Source organism: Anser brachyrhynchus, assembly GCF_964034855.1.
Source record: "Anser brachyrhynchus genome assembly, chromosome: 4".
In the NCBI taxonomy this organism is placed as follows: domain Eukaryota; kingdom Metazoa; phylum Chordata; class Aves; order Anseriformes; family Anatidae; genus Anser; species Anser brachyrhynchus.
This window is the reverse complement of record NC_137698.1, coordinates 26,217,291-26,231,217: the sequence shown is the minus strand read 5'-3', so window position 1 is coordinate 26,231,217 and position 13,927 is coordinate 26,217,291. Positions and strand designations below refer to the sequence as shown.

Here is a 13,927-nt window from a genome sequence, read left to right as displayed (position 1 = left end):
AGGTACAGTGGTCTCATTTACTAAACAAAAGGCTGTTTTACATTTTCTTCTATTTTCAGAATTATATGTTGTACTATCTATACATACAGTAGCAGAAATTACTTTGGGCATCTAGATGTAAAGTTGGAGTTGTACTTGTGGATGTTGTTGCATATTTTCAATGCGTCAGCCAGGAAAATAACACTGAATTGTTTCTGGTATTTGTCTCTGGGTAGAGCAAACTGCTTCTATGTTTTGTTTGCCATGGACAAAGAAGGATCATTTCAGGTTTTATTTTCTTTCATGATAAATATCAGGAATCTTTCTAATAAGATGATTGGAGTTCTAAAAATGTTGCGGAATATATGTTCTGAGTATAATATTGCAGGAAAAAGATTCTAGTGAAGAAAAAGAAATCTAATTCCAGCCAGTGAACTTCAGTTCCTTTTCTGTTTTGTTCAGAGTTATTGTATGTTGCTTGCAATATAACTTTTTTTAAATTAACTAGTTATTCTCACATGAAAGTACTGTTTAATTATACAGTTGGATTTTGTTCCAGAAACAATGGTGGTTTACTGGCCTAAGCAGGTAGTGTATATGCCAAGGCAGACTTTGCTATATGCTTACACAACTCTTTTCTTTTCTTTCCAGCTGTAAGCACAAGGTGTACTTGGAAAAGCTACCAAATACTAGCATAATTATCCCATTTCATAATGAAGGATGGACTTCACTCTTGCGAACAATACACAGTATTATCAACCGCACTCCAGACAGCCTGATAGCAGAAATCATTCTTGTGGATGACTTCAGTGACAGAGGTAAGGCCCAGCTGGTTTTGTTTTAATTTGAAATTTGTATTGCACTGTGGTCTCTATAGAAACTAGAGTAACAAAAATTGAAGAAAAAAATAGCTTCTGAACTGCTTTCCTTGAAGTACTATTTGATTGTCAGCTAGGGGAAAAAGAAACTTTTTTCTTGCTAAATGTGCTTTTGTTTTATTTTGCATGAGTACTGAAAAGGCAAGAGATTATGAATTGTTTATTGGTCTTTATTAGCACAGTATTTGAATACGTTCTTTCTGAAATACTGCAAATTGTTAATGCTTCATTGACTTGCAGAAAACAGACTCCACAATCAGTAAGATTGTAAAGTAGGTATGTTTATTCAGCGCTGGGCAGCACGGGGGGTAGTCCCGCCAAAGTCGTGTGCACCTGATGTGGCAACTTGCCTTGGTTACATGCAGTAAAGTTACATATGCATGAAGTTTCACAGTACGCCTAAACGTATTCGTAACCTGTCCCTGCTTTGTCTTAAAATTAGTTCCAAGGAGTCATTTCCATAAACTCCTCCCATCTGTGCTTGCACAGTGTATTCTGGTGGTTGTCGTCAGGGGTCGCGGGGATGAAGGTTGATGGCTCTTCCTTGTCACCGCTAGTTGACCTCTTGTCTTTGCGCAGACTCAGTTGCTCCTTGGCTCTTGTCCATCCGCAGGACCAGTTTCTACCAGTTTCTTAAGAAAGGCTCACACTCTTATTAGGAGACTGACCTTGGTAAGGTGCCCAAGGCTTCTTGCTGTAGTTAATTTGCACAATGCACCATAGTTAGCAAAGACACTAAGTAGCATCTTAGTTTACTGCCATCAGCGCTCTATCTCTACGTGATAAGATTCTCCTAACTCCCTGTCTCATCACCATCCTTTCCTTTTAGGCTTCATTTTTACTTGGAATTTTTAACTTTCGCCATTTTGGATGGATGCAAGTCATTTGTCTTTAATCCTGAATATGTATTGAATTAGGCAGCTTCTTGCTCTGGTATAAATTTACCATATAGAAAAATGAGACTGTTTTGAAGGGAATGTAAAAAAATAATTAAAACAATAATTAAAACTTTTGCTTTAGAATAGTTAAAGTTCATGACATCTCTGTATAATAAAATTAAGATAAATGACAATTTAATGAACTTTGCCATCAATACTTCTTGAATGCAACACAACAGTGGAATACTCTCAAGGTCTTTGGATGAAATTTAAATTCCTTAGGTAAAATTAATTCATAACAATTATATGGAACGTGGATGTAGTTTATTACTTTCAATTTTATGCACTTCTTTTAGGAATTTAAATGTGAAAAGATTTGATTGTTTATTTTGGTTTGGGATTTGTTTGAAGGTTGGTTTCTATTGAAATAACAATCAGTTATTGATTGTTGAAATAACATCATTTACTAATGCATATGTGAGTATTGTTTTGAGTAGATTGATAGAAAACAAAAGAATAATGCTCATTGCTGACATTTAGGTAATACCTTTGTCTCAGCTAGGAGCTTATAGCAAAAGGTTTCTGACCTGTTATGGTGAGAAGCCCCTAGGTGAACAAGAGGGATATTAGTAGAGCATTCTTGCAGTGTAAGATTACTGTAAAATTTTAATTTGATGTTTCAGGGGTGAGAAAGATTAATGGTGCACACATCTCTTACCCTTTTGTCTCTGCTGTTTTAGTTGCAATATGTCCTTTGATGAACTGCCTCTCTATCTGTAATTTAATTTTAGAGAAATCATAAAGCAAGTAGAGTTCTGTCTCTTCCATGCGTATAGAAACTAGACAATAGATGATGAAAGTTTTCAAAAACAAGTGCAAAGTAAGACAACAATTTTTCTGCAGGCTAACAATTTCCTAGTAGTAAAACAACTTACCAGGAAGTAAGTTGTTCTTATGAAGCCTCTGACTACTAAAAAAGCTTCTTATACTGAGCTACTGAGACCAGCTATTTAGTGTATGCTCAATCTGGCTGTAGTGTTTTTCTTTAATCAAAGGCCATATTGACTATATACTTTTAAATATGATAATGTTTTAGAAAGCTTATATACTTCCCAGTTATAAGAAAAGGGACTAATGCCATTAAACAGAGAATATTGTCATTTTTATTCCTCTTTCTGGAAATGCCCCAGCTTATGTTTTGCTGCTTGCAGATATTTTAGATATTATGTTGCAGGTATTTTGGGAGTAAATATCTGTAATATTAATTCCTATGAAATTACAGAAATCTCCTACGTCTTCCTCATTTTGAGTTATATAAACTTATCTAACTTCTCAGTGGAGCAGTTTTCATCTGGAAGAAGTGATTTATATAGTATGGAAATGCTTAAGTGTCTGGTTTGAAAGTCTTAAAGAAACTTATTAAGAAGACTTGAATGGAGCTGGGCCAAGAACTGATGTATAATGATGGAGGTTTACTGATTTCTTTTTTTGTTATTAAAAACAAAGATTAGAAATTTGTTTTTGAATGGTTGTCAGTTTTGAATTTGAGCATGTTTGGTAGCATATTTGTGTTTTGGGAATAGCTTTTTAACATGTGACAAATGTGTTAGCATCTCTACTTTTTGAAATCAATAAAGTTGAACTCCAAGTCAGTTAAATCATTTCTGTATTTCTGAAGTGAGGTTTTTTTCTTGTATTTGTGATACTCTAAACTGTTTTTTAAATGATGCTATATTGTGTTTTCTTGTGCCTTTTTTGTCTTTCGAAGGCACAGGCTACGTGTAGTATAGATAGGTTATTTAATGTTGGAAAAAAGTCTGTCTACACGTCCTCAGTAATCCCTTCCCAGTTCATAACAATCTTTTTAAAAAGTGTTTGAATAAATGCCTCTAACATCCCTTTCAAGTTTCTACTTATTCTCAACTACTCTAGTTCTAACAAGGATTGTCTCTTGGTAACAATGTCTTTTTTTGTAAAAGGGAAAAGTTTAGTTAGTTGAAGTAGAGAGAAACATTAGCCATTTAATCACTACTATTAAAATAACAGCTATTGAAACATCCCATTCTCCAATACAGCCCCACTCCAGGAGGGTATGTAACACTAATAATAGTGTTATTAGTCCTTCACTTGTTTTTTCAGGGACTGACAAGAGCAGTGAAGCAGTGTGAAAGGCATTGAAGACAGATCAGGTCAAAAATGAAATGTGAGTTAAATTGTTTTCAAAACTGGTAGAAACATCATAAGCAAAGTTTATTGCAGTGTTGAAACTAATTAAACCACTATATGCTTTTGTAATTTCATGAGGCTTCGTATGTCAGCTGACAAAAGGCTATTTCTCACTTTTGTGAAATCAGTTAAAACTATTTAAGTGACACTGTGTATACTATACTGTTCCACAGTTGAAGATTATAAAAGAGTTCACTACTAGGACCCTATTTGTTGATAGTTGAAAGTGAGACTGGAGTATTTCAGCACTACGGTTATTTTAAGGGTAGTAATTAAATGGCTGGTGTCTTTTTCTAGTGTGTTGTACTAACCAAACTTTTCTGTCTTAGAAAACTCCAAGAAGTTGTTACCAAGAGACAGTCCTTGTTAGAACTAGAGTAGATGAGAAAAAGTAGGAACTTGAAAGGGCCGTAAAAGAGGGATAAAACATTGTGCTTTTCTGTTTTCATAACCAATGCAAATATAAATATGGAAATGCATATATAGAGCTTTTGATAACAGATGATGATGTTTTAGTGCATAGCCAGGTACCCACCAGCTTGTTGGTTTGTTGCAGAATTACTTGTGTGCCTTCACTTTATTCGTATTCATTTCTTTGTATTTTGTGATCAAAATGAAAAACTCTAGGTAGTTCGTTCATAATATTCACCATAGATTATGACATTTAGATATTATAAAAGTGAAAGGACAGCTGCACCTTTTTAAATATCAATATAATGCAGACTAGAGACGTGATATTAAGAATGGGGAAGTAAGCAAATGTTATGAAACTTGGAAGTACCAAACATAGTCACAAAAAAAAACTCAATATAAAAAACCCTATATGAATATCTGTGGCAGAAGGAAATGTAGATTTAAATATAGGTATCCAAAGTTGCAAAATATCTTTGTATAAGTTTTGGAGTTTATATACTTAAGTACTAAAATAATGTGAGGGAAAAACTTGATAGAATTAGCGGTGGAATTACTTCCAACTCTGTTTCAACATGTGGGGTTTTTGTGTGTTGATTTTTGATTTATGTTGTAAATGTGAGTAAATGATGGGGTACTGGCAAGACTAAAAGAAACTAGATTTATAGTTTACGGAAGCTCTTCCACGTGTCTAAGAAATACATTGTCTGTTAAGTTCTGTAACAGTGAAGTATTACCTTCTAGTTAGTCTGTCTTTGAAACCTCTTGTTAAGGGAACAGTTTTCTGGCTGACACCTAAGAATGTTTGTTTTTACCCTGTCCAGCTGACTTGGCAGTCTGCTCTTCATTAGAGACTTCCACTGAATTATTATACCTCAGATGTAGGCTCAAGTATGATAGCTTTTCTACAGAGGGTCAATATTGCATTATTAGTAATAATATTGTGGTACTAACAATGTACTTTTGCACTGTAAAGTATGCAGAATATTTGACTGATTTGGGGTTGCAAATTATTCTAATACCTGACACATGCAAGCAAAACATGTATCCAAACTGCATGTAAATTAAAGGCCTATCGGTTGTTAATGTGTTACCTGACATGGAAGCTGAACACCTCAGTGTTGGAGTGTACTGTGTGAGGTGTTTAAAGCAAGCTGTGTAGAAAGGATTCTTTTTCTGGGCTTTTTTTGCATCTCTGTAAATGAGGTGGGCTTTGGGAGAGGAGGGTGATTGGTGTGCAGGTTTGCGTTGTGGGTTTTGGGGAGGGAGGGGGGCAGATTGCTCTGAAATTGCTGTCTGTTGGTAGATAGATATCTGGAAAGATGGCAAGAAGCAGAAGGTGGGCAAGAGCTTTGGAGCAAAGGGCAAAATTCGGAAGTAAGCTAGTTGTCTTTGGTTCTGTTATAGACCAGCTTGTATTTACAAAAGAATGCTACAAACTCTTAATGTGTTTCAAAACTTTAGGGCAAAGTAGATTTGCTTTGTTAATGAGTTCAACAGTCAGGTAGGTTGCCAACACCTTTGCTGATAGCTTTGCACATCCACTTTTATTCCTTTTGTCTTTTAATGGCTTTGTTAGCATAGTCAGGCTTGTGAACTGTTAATAACACAGCTTGTGGCCACGCATGTAAAACTGACTTACCAAGCATTTTTTACTTTTTTGCTTTTACTTTACCCCCTAGATCTCTAACTGGTATAGTATCTATCTCTTGTAAGAAAAAAATAAACGGTGCCACAGCCAACAGTAAATTTATTAGCAGTAACAATTATCAAACAGTTTTTTTAATTGGTTAAAAAAAAATCAGATTTTCCTAAGAATAATTTAAAACTCAGTGGTCAGCAGCTTCTTTCAGGAAAGAACTAGTTTCTGTCACTGGCACCAAACTGATGTTTTAGTGGAAAATGACACTGGAAAATTTTTGTTCACGTTAATGAGCTAGTCCTTTCTCATTTTGTCACCTGCTGTGTTCTTCTCTCTATGTCCTCTTGCTTAACTCTATGTTGTACATCATTTCTCATTTCACACTCAGACTCCCATAATGTCCCATACCACATAGCATATGCTTTCTGCCAGTTCTCTGTTCTGTGAACAGCCCAGATTAATAATGTGCAGGTCAGTCTGCAAAACCAACCTGCTATTGATTGACTAGGGCTTGATTTGATCAGTCAGTGAACTTCAATGCTGGGGATGCTGTTTGTTTTGTGTGAACAAGGAGAAAGATCTGCTCTACTCTAATTACCCAATGACCCTAATAGCCTGCCAAAGCTTTTCTGGCCTTATGGACATTGTCTGGTCATTGTTGTAACTGTACTGTAGTAAACTGTAGCGTTATCATATGTTGTACTGAAAGCAGAGCAGCTCTGAATATCAGATAGCATGTATTTCTTGAGTGGCAAGTTGTGCTATTTGTTGCATGAAAATTAAATTCCCTGTATTTTACTTGCAGACAGCTAGTTTATGTTACATGTCACTTGTGATTCCAATTTATCAATGCTCAGCTTTGGATCGTGGGCAGATACAACTTTTCTGATCAAATGAAAAAGGGCTGTGTTGTTGAATGACTATTTCAGCAGAGGTTTCCTAGGATTCTCTGATATGGTGAAAGCTTGCTACTCCAAAAACTTAAATTCATGTATAAATATGATATTAATAAACAAGTCAACCTCTGCAAAGCAAAATATTTTTGTCTGTTCCTTAAGTTCAAGAACCTGTTTTTCAAAATGGTATATAGTTGCTCAATGACTGTTCAGTTGGAGCTGTTTAAAGTTGCACAACTGATTTATTTTTTCTTAAATATCAATAATTTTCGACCTTTATGTACCAGAGACTTTACCTTTTGAACTTAGTTTTTGGGTGTCTGCACATCCCTAAACAGCTTTTCAAAAAAAAGAAAAGTGTGTGCCTGTGGGGTGTGGGGCACCAAACAGCATAACACTTAGAGCATAACTGGTTCTGAAGGCATCCAAGGATCATATGAACACAACTCATTAGCACTTTCTGGAGACACAGTAGGACAAGGAATGGGAAATTGTGTTAATGGGAAAGTCTGGGGTTGCCTCCAGGTGCTGTGTGTGGTCATAGTGGGAGCAGAAAGGTGGAAGAGGGAGCATCTGTGATTTTACAGGTATTAGTATACCAAAACCATGAGGATTCCAGGTGAAGTTATTGGATCCAGAACAGACAAGTACCCAATTGCTGCTGAGCGTAAGGGTAATGAGCTGGGGAGAAATATTGCGCTTCTGAGATCAGACTGCTTTTGGAACTGATGCTAGCTTGACCATCTGTGTGGCATTGTGTTGCATAGCATAAATACCTATTGGAAGAGAGACTGTTTGGCCTTCAGTATATGTCGTTCTGACTTTGTCTAGCTTGATATCAGTATTATATGACTCAATTGTAAGTATAGCGAACTTTAAATTCTCAAGTAGAAGGTGTTATAAGGCAGGTATTTTCCTGCAAACTGTTGATCCTGTACCTGTAGATGTGCCTTGATGCTTGGAGAGGTATAAAGAGGTGTGCTGGATTTTGTTGTCCTAGAAAATGAAATAGCTCAGCTTAAAACTTCTGTGTAAGTCTCATTCCTGTTGGAACTGCTTTAAACGGTGTGGGAAGCATAAAGAACACTTGCAATAATTTCAGAATAATATTATGTTTCTCTAATGCACGAGGTTTTGCACTGCAGGTTCTGCTGCCCATCCCATGGTTGGAAGCTATATGATAGGAAAGAAACTTCAGAAATGATCTGCTGTACAGTAGGATTGTAACAAGTGGTGTTGTCACCTTGACTAACTGAATACTAAACTGAAATAACTCAGCTGAACAATTAAGGCTAATTCTGTTTTAGGATTACAGATGAAAACAATTAGTGCCGTAGTATGTGTACATCAATATTTACAAACAGTGCACTTAAGTAAAGCTGACTTCAATTATATATAACAGTCCTCTGGAGAACACTAGTCACTTTGTACAGACTGGAGAGATTTGCTTCATTTTTGAACAGCTGAGAAAGAAAATAGAACTAAGCAGTGAACATTGAATTTGAAGTGCATTTACTGTACTAAGATGAGGAGTTGCTTTGGTATGTTTGTCTTGTTTGCAGCAACGTTGAGAGAGAGACAATGTTATTCCTATACCAACATCAACATCCAAGTGCACTGTTAGAAGTTTTCCTCAAGCAAACCACTTAATGTTAATAAATAAATCAAGCAATAGGAAAATGCTAATAAGTCCTTGGCTAAGGCTTGGTACTTGATGTAACTGAAGTACCTGAAATAGTTCATTCCTCAGGAAAAAAGAAGATGGTTGTGTGTACTTATATGGAGCTATAATGAGAAAAGCAAGTAAGCTTTTGAAACAGATTACACACACTACCACCACCCCACTAATCTTCCAGATTGTTCTCGGTGAAAGCTTTGCTGCATCAAGAGGGAGGTGTTCACTCAAGTTAGTTTCCAATCAGCTGAAAGTTCTGGGCCAGATCCTGATATCTTTAAAGTGGCTGGATGCTGGGGAACCTGGAAGCAACTTGCAGAATCTGTGCCTGCAATGTAAAACCAGCTTTCTGTGAAGGATGAAGTGTTCAGACGCATCTTGCCACATAAGAGCACTCTGTGTTTATCATTTTGTCTTCTTGAAGTGTCTGTCCCTGTGGTACATCATGGACAGAAGGGAGATTGCTGAGAACAAGAGGCAGTGCTGTGTGTTAGACCAACCCAGTTATTGCCTCTTAACCTGGGAAGGATTAATGAGCTGTTAGTAACGAGGCAGCTCAGTGACCCTATCAATTACACTGTGATTCTTGCAGCAGGCACGTCACCTAGAAAGAGGACTTGCAAGTGAATCTGTCATCCAAAAGTCATCCCAAACAGATGCTGACATCTTAGGTATTTGAAAGCTGTAAATTTGAGAGAGCTAACATTTGTAATTGGTATCTTGAAAGCTCTTGTCAAGTGTTCTCTCATTAACCGTAGTGATGGCAGGTGTTTGCAATACTCGATGCAAGTCACATAGACGTAGTGTGAGAAAGTAGGTATGAATTCAGGTACCTATTAACTTTATAGCTGAATAGTTATACCTACAGCAATTAGCCTTACCAGCTGGGAAACCTATTATACCAGTCATATAATTATACAAAGGTAAAGATAGTTGTTTTCCACTCCCTCAAGAATTTGCAATGGCCACACTGCTGATTATCATAACATCCAGGAACCCAGATCAATTTCAGCAACATCAGCTGGGCTGTTGATATCACTGATAGGGTAAGCTAACCTTTTAAGTAGTACAGTTTAATGGAGCAAAACTTTGAAGTGATGTTAATCTTAATTCTAGCATATTACTGCTTCATGTGCCCTACATCAGAAAAATTACAAGGGACTGACCCTCTTATAAAGTTAAATGCTTTTTTATTCAAAGCTGATAAAATCTCCTTAAAATAATAAATCAGCATATTTAAAATAAAGCAAAAGGACAAATAGGAAATTGAATAAACAATTTCAAGATGTCTGTATTGACTAGAGGTCTGACTAAACATAGGGTTTAATATTTTTATACGTGGGATATGGAGCTATTAAATGTCTTTTTAATTTCCTCTACAATGCACTCACACAGATACTATTTGAATTTTATTAAAGATGTATCTGCCACTTGGACTGGCTTCTAGTCAAAATAGTGGGTTTCTACCATGAGTGTAACAAGTACAATTTAAAGGATATCTGAGCATGAGTTTGAATAAACTGATTTGGCTTTGTAATACCAGATTTTCTATGCTTCACTGTTCCTCCTCAATTTTGATGATTTAATATTATGATTTCTGCTGTGGCGTTTTATTTCCAAATTGCAGATTACAGGCTTTTACCTTCAGCTACTGGATGTACCTTGCAATGGCAGTTTTGTTACTGAAGGCATTGTGACTTGACAGAATGGCTTTACCCATGGGAAAATAAATGGTTACCCTGAGGATGAGAGTTCATGATCAGAAGAATAATGATCATCTTGAAAGTGTCTGCAGCCCATCTCAAAATGCTCTCCAATTGCTGTAGTGCAAGAATATTGTCATGTTGTGAGAAAAGGAGGAGTGGGAAGAACTTGCAGTAATTGAGTTTGTACACTTCACCTACACTGAATTGATTGCGAATGTGGATGCAGTGGGAGCAATGTAGGACTGCCCCCACCTCTCGCGCCCCAATGCTGCTTTCACTCAGACAATCGAGATGCACCTTGTTTATTAACATTGCATGACTGGACTTTTTGTATGATAGCATTTTATATTTATTTTCCATGTAGTTCCTTCAGTTTAAATAAATAAGCATTTTCAGTTACTTAAGGAGGCTGTTTCCAGTAGCTCTGTTTTGGTGAACTTTTCTGGGCTTTTTCCTTCCCATTGTGAAATGTTTGCTGGATGTGCATCATGCTGGTGACTGTAGGCTGTGTTCACTTCAAGTGTAAATATGTGAAGATATTTTTAGTACATTAACAAGGTGGTGCCAATGGGCAGCTTGTACTTTGCAAGGTTGTCCTCTGCGTCAGCTTCTAAAAATGCTTATGCCATCCTTGTATTGAGTGTCATTCACTAGGCATCTCCTAAGGATTTATAGAATCATTTTGGTTGGAAAAGACCCTTAAGATTGTCAAACCCAACAAATCACCTAACACTACCAAGGCTAGCAAGAGGATTCAGAAATACATCACTACATTCCTTCAGTGATCTTGAAATATCAGAAGCATATTCACGTAGTAGAATAAATGCATTCTAGTTTTGAGTTCATTTTTTCTGTTTTTCTACTATACCTCTCAGCTTTGATAATTTAACCCTATAGAAATGTGGCCGAAATTGGATTATTTAAAAAATCTTCATATGAAATAGATGTGATCTCATAACTAGTAAAGAAACTTCCTGAACACAAATAAATGTTGGCTTCTATATCGGCTCTTCTCTCAAACATCAGCTGTTCGCTTTCCTGTTGAAAAAGCACGATTGTACTGCAATGATACATTATACAATTTGACAAGAGCCTTGAACAATTAGCTTAGTTACCTTCTTCAGCTATCGCAGTTTATGAACTATGGAGAAGATGGATATTAGTAGCCCAAATAAGTGGAAAATGTATACTCCTTTTGCATTTCTGTACAATCCTTCCTTTCTAAGTGTTAAGAAAATGCCTTTATTTAAAGACAGTACACAGTTGTTGCTATGAATAGGTGCTCTTGGGAGTCACCTGGACATTTAGCAATGCTTTGCTGGTACTCCAAAGGTATTACTTCCACTACTTCAGTGAGAAGCATAATGGAAATGTTCATTAACTTTTACATCTTTAGGCAACAAATAAAGAAGCATTCAGCATGAAAGTCTTGAGTCAGATGGTGTGGGATAGTAGTTGATATTCATTGCTTTGGAAGTCTCACGTGCATCCATTTAAGCTGTGAGGGATTCTCTCTTATTTGGTGTCAGGAGTACAGAGCTGAGATCTTATGTAGTACTGTTTTCATAAACTAATCAACAAGTTTTTGCCCTAGTATACAGCTAGAAGGTACTTGTCAAAGGTTAGTCTTCTGGTATTTAGCAGTTTTCTTTAATTAGAAATCTAAATTTATTTATTTATTTTGTATCTGATTGTTAGAGTTTCAATGTTCTCCTTACTTTAAATAACTCATTATCTTCTCAGTGTATACAGAAAGGGCTGGTAGCTTTCAGTTTTCAAAGTTAAACGTGGTTTAGCAAGCTTTTGAATTAACATCCCAGTAGTCTTTCTGAAGACAGTAGTTTGTTACACAGGGCTGTCTTAATTGCGACATTTGAGTTCACCTATGTAGACCTTCAAAAATGTCTCTTCCCCTTCCTTGAACACAGACTTTCAAGTAGGTTTATATTCACCAAGCACAATAATAACAGTACCATATAATGAGTTACGTTTTATGCATTTTCAAGAAAATAACTTCAGGAAACCTCCTACTTCAGTTTACCTCCTTAAAACAAGGCACTAAATATTTACTACTTTTCAGTTTGCATATCATGGGTGAGCCCGAATGCTGCTAATTTTATTTGAAATATATTACTGATAGTATAAATGATCAGTTATTTTCCTGTTTGTTCACTGGCACCAAACTTTACATATGGTTAAGAAATAAAAGTGGCTAGTGCAAGCAAAAGTACAAGATGACCAATGCACGAAATTGTGATCATCACTTGTAAGAGGTTTTTCAACTGTGATTGTCAGTAGTAAAATTTTGTATTAGCCTCATCTTGTAAAAGCACTTAGGATCAGGTACTGGGTGTGAATAATAGCTTCTAATAATGTCTCTGGAGGGAGACTGGGAGAATGCTGATTTGGTTGCTAACTATATATTTCCTGAAATGAGCACTGAAGTCTTTTGCAGAATGGTTCGTATGTGTAGGATTGCAAGTGAGTATTTAATTTTCAAATCTTAATGGTGACCTAGAGAAAAAAAAAATCTGTAATGACTTTAGCAAATGAGTGCCTTCAGAGCTTTATATGTGAGGAACAAAGGTTTGTCCTGTCCTATTAATTTGGTAACCCTCACAAAATCAGAAATGTTTAAAGAGCTCTAATAGCTATTCTGACCTTGCTTCAGACATGGAGTAAAACAGATAATAATTTCAGCTTCCATTAAAGCTCTGGTATACATTAGTTCTGTCAAAACAAAACAAAATGAAGGATTGCCTACAAAATATTTTCTATCTGAGTATTAAAAGCACTGCAATTCATTTGTATTCATTTAATCTCAATGCTTTTCTGTTGAGATGACACGATACATAATTTGACAGCATTTGTTTCCAGTGATTCTTTCCTGGCTAATGGCAAGCAGTTCCCCAATCATCTGTATTTATTTAATTTATCTTGCATAATTGAAGGCCCTATTGCCAAAAACATCTATTTTGCTTAGTATTTTATGTCTTTATGCAGATTTTTATTTTGTGCAGTCAAAAATCAAAAGAATACTTATGCGTGTTTGTTCATTGCTCTGTGCATCTTGGATGTCTCACAGGAGGCATTAATGACGTATGGAATTGTCTAGTTACAAATCTTCTTGTATAAAAATGCAATTATAATTTTGATTAGCTCAAAAAGGAATATTTTGTTCCTCTCAGAAATCACTATCCAGACAACTCAGCCAACTTGGGGGGGCTTTTCTGAGTGTGCTCTGTTTTCCCAAATTAAGCTCATGCATTTTTTTCAGACAGATGGGCAATTTTATCAAGTTTATAAATGGTTGAACGCTTTAACGGATCTGTCATGCACAGTTTGTTTTTTGAATGTTGCTGATTTGTGCACAAAACATTACTAATCTGTATCTAGCAATTAAAAAGGATTTATTTCAATAAGAGTGGGTCAAATCAGGCTTTCCAAGTTAGAAGTTCCACACCTAGTGGAAGGTTTTGGTGAAAAAGGCAGTGCCAGGAGCTTTTGGGCATTGCCCTCTGCCTTCTGAAGTTGTAACCAGAAAGTGTTTTTCACCTCTGACTTTTTTTTTTTTTGCATTTTATCAAGTTGTCTGCTTATGCTTTCTGAGATTTCTTGCTTCAGCTTTTTCAGTTT

At 36.1% G+C, this 13,927-nt stretch overlaps 1 protein-coding gene across 19 annotated transcripts in view; it reads left to right on the top strand.

The window, feature by feature from the left end:
• Positions 1-13,927, top strand: part of GALNTL6 (polypeptide N-acetylgalactosaminyltransferase like 6) — a 554,330-nt gene that overhangs the window by 286,013 nt on the left and 254,390 nt on the right. For all 19 annotated transcript variants that reach the window (XR_013950458.1, XR_013950459.1, XM_080590199.1 and 16 more), the window contains one exon: positions 631-797. Coding sequence is in view for 17 of the 19 variants with exons in the window: in XM_080590199.1 (XP_080446325.1) it covers positions 631-797 (167 nt within the window). In the remaining 2 variants the exon portion in view is untranslated. The remainder of the gene's footprint in view (positions 1-630; positions 798-13,927) is intronic.